This window comes from Alosa sapidissima, chromosome 20 (genome assembly GCF_018492685.1).
Source record: "Alosa sapidissima isolate fAloSap1 chromosome 20, fAloSap1.pri, whole genome shotgun sequence".
NCBI lineage: Eukaryota > Metazoa > Chordata > Actinopteri > Clupeiformes > Clupeidae > Alosa > Alosa sapidissima.
Genome location: NC_055976.1, coordinates 28,867,861 through 28,875,898, shown reverse-complemented (window position 1 = coordinate 28,875,898; position 8,038 = coordinate 28,867,861). Strand labels below are relative to the sequence as shown.

The 8,038-nt window shown below is 46.9% G+C and overlaps 1 protein-coding gene across 1 annotated transcript in view; it reads right to left on the bottom strand.

Moving 5' to 3' along the window:
- myo1ea (myosin IEa) overlaps positions 1–8,038 on the bottom strand; it is a 71,727-nt gene that overhangs the window by 33,533 nt on the left and 30,156 nt on the right. The window contains 1 exon segment of the mRNA XM_042073985.1: positions 2,978–3,065. Coding sequence (XP_041929919.1) covers positions 2,978–3,065 — 88 coding nt within the window.

Sequence of the window (8,038 nt, the reverse complement as noted above, 5' to 3'; positions counted from 1 at the left end):
GACAAAGGCTGTTTTGCCGAAACGTCGGTCTTGAATAAATAATATAAAGAGTGTGGGCTACTCTGAATAAATGATATAAGGACATTACTCTTGCACTCTTGCACTGTTGCACTGTTTGGACTACTTTTTTTGCACTTTCACCATGACACTCACGCCCTTTAGCACCTCACCAGTCCCGGCCCTGTCACTACAAGCGTCTTATGCTTGATCACCCTCAAGCACATTGGACTTTCTTAATTGAATTTATATAGTGTATTTAGTATTTCGTTTGTTAGTTTTTCTTATCTTTCTACTGTCTTTATTGTACAGTGGATTTTAGTTATATGTTTATACTTATGTTTACCATTTCTGCTGTAAGTGCATGTTGTGTGTGATGTCTGTATGCTACTGAGACCCTTGAATTTCCCTTTGGGATCAATAAAGTATGTATGTGTGTGTGTGTGTGTGTGTGTGTGTGTGTGTGTGTGTGTGTGTGTGTGTGTATGTATGTATGTATGTATGTATGTATGTATCTATCTATCTATCTATTCCTCAGTCATTTATTCCTCTGATATGTTGACACATTGAGACATTGATACACAGCATTCCATTCCAGCCTTAACCAGCCCTTTCCACCAAACCATAATAATAATAATAATAATAATAATAATAATAATAATAATAATAAAACAATAATGAAACCTCACAAGAAAACAACCCCTCCACATGACCTCAAACACACATTGATTTTACTGTCTTTCCAAGGACATAGGAGAGCATGTAAAGTGTATTATCTGGTATGTGCATTTGAACATGATATTGAGCGCTGGATATGAAAAGTGCAGCCCCACCCATGTGCTGGCTGTGTGTGTGTGTGTGTGTGTGTGTGTGTGTGTGTGTGTGTGTGTGTGTGTGTGTGTGTGTGCGCTCAGGGCTGATTTGCCTTTGTACAGGCTGCACTGGCAAAACATGACAGGAGCTCATTTGCATGGTGGAGATACCCATCAAGGGACAATGACCTGATAGGCAGTGACGTTATGACATAAGTAGGCCAAAGCAAACAAACACACACACACACACACACACTTTTAAAGACGGGGGAGATTATAGTAGGATCTAGTGGCCAGCCGCAGGGAATGGGGTGGCATTGATGGGTCATGTGACTGTGATATTGTGACATCATCAGACTCGCACAAAAGCAGCGGGGAACACGAGCAAGAAAAAATATGAGGATATGGGGGGAGGATGTGTGTGTGTGTGTGTGTGTGTGTGTGTGTGTGTGTGTGTGAGAGAGAGCTGGGGTTCCTTTCATACAATGGACAGCTTTGTGGACTTTAGACAATAGAAATTCCAAGGGCCACTTCCCCCCTTAAACTCTGATCTAAAGTGTACACTTACACACACACACGGGAATGTTTGGAGAGATGCATTAGCACCCCGATGACCTTACTCTGTATAAACATACAGCACCACAAAGGCACCAGCACCAGCTCTCTGTCACATTAAGACTCACATTAACAATATCACACACACACACAACACAGTCATAACATACTCTTACAAACACAAACACACTGACAGACAGACAAACACAACAAATTACAACTTAAAATTGACTGTGTGTGTGTGTGTGTGTGTGTGTGTGTGTGTGTGTGTATGTGTGTGAACGTATACTGTTTGTGTATGTGTGTGTGTGTGTGGGGGGGCTTGCTGGAGAGAAATCAAAGGGTCTAGAGGAAATCAGAGATGTCTAGCATGAGCGTGTTTCTGTGTGTGTGTGTGTGTGTGTGTGTGTGTGTGTGTGCGTGCGTGTCTGGGTACAGGAATCCTGTGATCCAGATTAGGCTGTCGCCTTGAGAGGAGCAGCACGTTCCTGAGCTGGGGTGGTGGTCTGTGTGTGTGTGTGTGTAGGGATGTGAGACAGGACATCTGTGAGAGTCAGCGCTGCCCAGACAGCCTCTAGTTTAGGGATGCAGGACTGGATTAAGGGGGAAAACCAGATCCTACTGAAGGTGATCAGAGTTTGAGTTTATTCCATGTCTGTCAGTAGCCCTTTAAGTACTGGCAGTTTTATGATTAATACCCACTAAACACTAAAGCAGAGAGAGAGAGAGAGAGACGGGGAGAGAGAGAGAGAGAGAGAGAGAGACAGAGGGAGACACAGGGCTGATGGAGGAGTGGAAACAGCACAGCAGATAAAAGGAGGGATTGACGTGTTGTTTGATGGAGCCCAGGGGGCAGGAGCTACAGAGAGCTCCCTCTGTAACTGACCCCGGGACACACCTTGAGGCTCCTCCATCAACCCCACCTCCTCCTCAGTTCTCCTCCATCAACCCCACCTCCTCCATCAACCCCACCTCCTCCTCAGTTCTCCTCCATCAACCCCACCTCCTCTGCACCTCCTCCTCAGTTCTCCCTCATCTACTCCTCAACTCTCTCTCAGCTTTTCAAACATTCTCTGTGTGTACCCCTTCAGTTCTTTGTAGAACACTCAAACGTTCTGTGTGTGTGTCCCCTTAAGTTCTCCCATAGGTCTCACCTAAGGACTCAGGGTGCATTCAAACTGGGTCCATTTAACTGGACCGTACCTGGGTGTGATTACTCCCCGCTAGCCCTGACCCAGCCAGTCTCTGCTCACATTACATTACACAAGTGCACCTGGGACCATTGGTGTCATAAACACTAGCTTCTATTTACCAATATCGCTTGGCAACGTCGCAAAAACGCGAGTTTATTTCCTGGCTTGGGAAAGGACAGCGTGGGAACCGTACCAGACCCCCGTCATTCCCCGACCACCGTTTTCTAGCTCTGGACTCTGGTCTGGTCCCGGGTCCGCACCAGGGTTCAGTAGACTGCATTTACATTAGCAAAAATAACCCAACCAATTGGGCCACACAAACTCGGCTCCGGACGAAAGGGTCTAGTGTGAATGTGCCCTCAGTCTCACTCCGGAGTGCACACCTGTGTATCTGTGTACCTGTGTACCTGTGGAACTCACCTGGACCCTGGGGCCTCCGCCCGACACCCTGGAGATGTAGCCCATGATGTATTTGGCCGCCACGGTCTTCCCAGCTCCACTCTCCCCACTGCAGACAGCACAAGCAAGAGCGCGGGTAAGGGGCTACGTCAAAGTCAAAGTCAAAGTCATACTATGTGACGCTTTCTTAGTTTCAAACATGCAAAAATAACCAACAAATAGCAATACAAACAGTTTTGATGTAGCTGAAGCAGTTTCTCTAAATGTCAGTGGATTTAACAGTGCTGGGGTGTATAGAAGAACTCTCTCTCTCTCTCTCTCTCTCTCTCTCACACACACTCTCACACACACACACTCTCACACACACACATCAGAAGAAGGAGATTCTGGGCAGAGACCCCACTACACTCCACCACACTTTAATGGAGCCCCTGAGCAGACTAGGAGTGTTACACAGGGAAGGAGATATCTTAATTATTCACACACACACACACACCCTCACACACGCATACACGCAAGCACGCACGCGCACACACACAAGCACACACACACGCACATACACACAGATCAGAAGAGAGGCACTCTGGGCAGACACCCCACCACACTACAGCAGCCCAGACTACACTGTGGAAAATTGAGACGGAGACAGAGAGGAGAGGAGAGGAGGTTTGAATTGAAATAGAGAGAGAGAGAGAGAGAGAGAGAGAGAGAGAGAGAGAGAGAGAGAGAGAGAGAGAGAGAGAGAGAGAGAGAGACAGAGACAGAGACAGAGACAGAGATGGCCAAAGCCCAGTGCAGCCCTGCTGGTGAGTGCACTGTTGCAGGCCTGGCCGTTTGGTAAATCCTTGCTAAGCTGCAGTCTTAGCCACAGTCTGAGAGGCTCAGGGGCAGATCAATCAAAATGCCCCCCACTGAGAACTCATACACCCAATTAACACTAATGAACTGGGGAGGGGGGGGGGGGGGGGGGGGGGAACTGTGTACAGATGGACCCCTCTTTCTTTTTCCATTTCTTCTTCATCTTCTCTGGGTCTCTCTCTCTCATGACAAACTAATAAATGTTGTGAAAAAACGATAAAGTGATATAGCAGATGTGTGTGTGTGTGTGTGTGTGTGTGTGTGTGTGTGTGTGTGTGTGTGTGTGTGTTGTCTTATGTGTTACAACTGGGTTATTTGTTTTCAGCGTTTACAACAAGTGTGTGTGCTGTGTAATAACGCTGTAAAGCTGAGAGTGACAAATGTGTGTGTGTGTGTGGTCTGTGTGAGCAAACTCATGAGTGAGAGTGTGTGTGTGTGTGTGTATATATGTGTTTGTGTGAGTGAGTGAGAAAGAGTTTATGCACAGGCATGTATGGTACGTGTGCATATGTGTGTGTGTGTGTGTGACAGAGAGAGCATGTATAAGCACATGAAGGTGTGTGTGTGTGTGTATAGAACATCATATATTTATGTTAGCTCTGCCACATAACCAATGAGCACATGACCGTTGTGTTTACTCTTCCCTCCCTGCGTGTGCGCGCACACACACACACACACACACACACACACACACACACACAAAGGGTCCTCTGAACGCCCCTTCAGTTAATTTTTTTCTCCTCAGAGTTACAGAGTAGAAGGTTTGATGTTTACTCTGAACCTCCTACGGTCACAGGAAGGAGTCCTTTACTTTGACTGACATATTGAACAGCCAATCACACACTAACTAAGGGGGGTTTCGTCTGCCAGACAAAAATAACAGTGTGCAGTTTGTTCATTTGTTAGCACCACCAGGCCTCATAGCTCAGCCAATGAGAGAGCTGCTCATGAATTCCTACAGTGGGATATGTAAGAGATGGTCCAACCCACTTTCTGGAGAGTCAAAGTCAAAGTCAGCTTTATTGTCAATTTCTTCACATGTTCCAGACATACAAAGAGATCGAAATTACGTTTCTCACTATCCCACGGTGAAGACAAGACATATTTTACCAATTTAAGTCCACAGACAAACATAACATTCAAGTAAACAAAAAAGTAAGTAAATAAGTAAATAAGAGGGCACATATAATAATGAAAAAAATAAGAGCAGCAAAATTTGGTTGAAATTGTGCATAGACAGTCAATAAAATACTAGTGCAAAGTCAGGCCAATAAAAGGCTTGGGTAGTTCTGTTTGACCTAAGTAAGAAAGAAAGTGGCATAGTGGTGCAAGTTATGTAAGAGCAGCAGAAGTGTTGTGTTTTCAGGACAACAACAACAAGTTGTAAAGTGTACAAGTGTGCAAGTGTGCAAGTGGAGTAGTGCAGGCGGCCATTGTGGGTCCAATGTCCAGGATGTTATGTAGCTGAGGGTGGAGGGGGGAGAGGAGGGAGAGAGTTCAGCATCCTTACAGCTTGGTGTATGAAGCTGTTGGTGAGTCTGGTAGTGCGGGAGCGCAGGCTTCTGTACCTCTTCCCAGAGGGCAGTAGATCAAACAGATTGTGAGCGGGGTGACTTGCATCACTCACAATTTTGGTCGCCTTGCGGGTGAGGTGGGTGGTGTAAATGTCCTTCAGGGAGGGGAGTGAAGCACCAATAATCCTTCCAGCTGTGTTCACTATGCGCTGCAGGGCTTTCCTGTTGTATTCAGTGCAGCTTCCGCCCCACACAGCGATACAGCTGGAGAGGATGCTCTCAATGGTGCCTCGGTAGAATGTGGTCATGATGGCTGGTGGAGCACTTGCTCTCCTGAGTTTCCGCAGGAAGTACAGGCGGCGCTGAGCTCTCTTCGCCAGTGATGGGGGTGGACTGAAGCTGTAATTGCCCACACACATAGCCTAGGCCATTAGAAGGATAAGGGGTTTGTGACATCCTTATCCCTAATATCAACTGATTGGATGGATCATTTGTGGGGGCGGTATCTTGTGATTTTCCATGTGTGTGTTAAGTGTATAAGAACTAACTTCCCCCACAGATACGTTGGCTTGTTACTTTAATATTTCATGTGGGTAATATGCTTCCGGTATTGAGAATATAGCTGCAGTCTCCCACCAGTGGTCTTGGAGCAATTTTGATCACAATAACCACTAAAGAGTTCTTTAGAAATCGATAAGATTATCAGGTCCACATGTAAGTTCTCATTAGAACACAGAAAGGTTCTCTGTTAGAACAGCACAAAGAGAGGGTATGGGGTAGGATTCATTCCTGTGAGAACAGTAGCGGAACCCAGTGCTGAGATCCGGCCCGTTTAAAAGCTTCCTGAATGAGCTGCCCATATGGCCATTTCCTCTCCATGCATATCTCAGCACACACACACACACACACACACACGCACACACACGGTTTAGCTTATAGGCCAGGCAACATTTCCCTAGCCTCCACTAACTGCATTCCCATGTCAACAGATATTCATGTTTCTCATGCACACACACACACACTCACACACACACACACACACACACTAAAAAACCTGGCCTGGGTGAAAGGTACTCAGAGAGCTCCCCCCACCCCTCTCTTTTCTCTGCAGCCAATATTTCCTTTCTTCTTTTCTTTTCTTCACCCTTTTCTTCTTCCATTCCTCTTTCCCCCTCTCCCCCTCTCCCGCTCTCCCGCTCCTCTGCCAGGCTCGGCGGCTTCAGATGTGAGGCTTTGGTGGTAGAAGCTACAGCCAAGCAGGGCTGTCTCACCTTGTGTTCTTCCTTCCTCTGAGCTCATGTCAACGGTGCTGAAGCAGCCTCTCATTGGCTCAGCCAGAGCTCAAGCAGCCTCTCATTGGCTCAGCCGGGGCGGAAACAGCCACTCATTGGCTTAGCCGGGGATGAAGTAGACGCTCATTGGCTCAGCTGGTACTGAATCAGCCTCTCGAACCACCAAACCACATTCATGTAGAACCTCAAGAACACCAGCAACAACTCTTAACCTACAGTACTGCATGCGTGTGTGTGTGTGTGTGTGTGTGTGTGTGTGTGTGTGTGTTTGTAAAAAACATGTTTATGTATGCATGTGTGTGTGTAAATGTATGTTTATGTATGCATGTGTGTGTATGTGTGTGTTAAACATGTTTATGTGTGTGTGTGTGTGTGTGTGTGTGTGTGTGTGTGTGTAACTTAAATATGTGTGTGTGTGCCGTTGCCGTGTGAGCTGTTGGTCTTGTGAGAGGGAGTTCCCCATTGTGTGTTATAATTACACAGCTAAACACATCGCTCACTTCCTGCCTGGGGGTACAGGCCAAACATGGACAGAAGGAAAGAGGGAGAAGGGTATATCAAGAGAGAGAGAGAGAGAGAGAGAGAGAGAGAGAGAGAGAGAGAGAGAGAGAGAGAGAGAGAGAGAGAAAGTAACAGAGAAAGAGAGGAGTAGAGAGAAGGGGTAAAGAACAAAAGAAGGAAATAAAGAAACAATGGATGGAGAACTATGAGGGACATTATGTGTGTGTACGCGTGTGTGTGTGTGTGTGTGTGTACGCGTGTGTGTGTGTGTGTGTGTGTACGTGTGTGTGTGTGTGTGTGTGTGTGTATATGTACGCGTGTGTGTGTGTGTGTGTGTGTACGCGTGTGTGTGTGTGTGTGTGTGTGTGTGTATATATGTACGCGTGTGTGTGTGTGTACGCGTGTGTGTGTGTGTACGTGTGTGTGTGTGTGTGTGTGTGTGTACGTGTGTGTGTGTGTACGTGTGTGTGTGTACGTGTGTGTGTGTACGTGTGTGTGTGTACGTGTGTGTGTGTGTGTGTGTACGTGTGTGTGTGTGTATGCGTGTGTGTGTGTGTATGCGTGTGTGTACGTGTGTGTACGTGTGTGTGTGTGTGCACGCGTGTGTGTGTGTACGCGTGTGTGTGTGTACGTGTGTGTGTGTGTGTGTACGCGTGTGTGTGTACGCGTGTGTGTGTACGTGTGTGTGTGTGTGTACGTGTACGTGTGTGTGTGTGTGTGTGTGTGTGTACGTGTACGTGTGCGTGTGTGTGTGTGTGTGTGTACGTGTACGTGTGCGTGTGTGTGTGTGTGTGTGTGAGAAGGTGGGATTCAGTCATCCTTTATGCCTCTGGAGCGCAAAGGTGAATACCCCACTCACCACCACCACCCTTCCAGAGGGGCAGGAAGCTGTACAGAATGGCCCTCTGATATCCCAT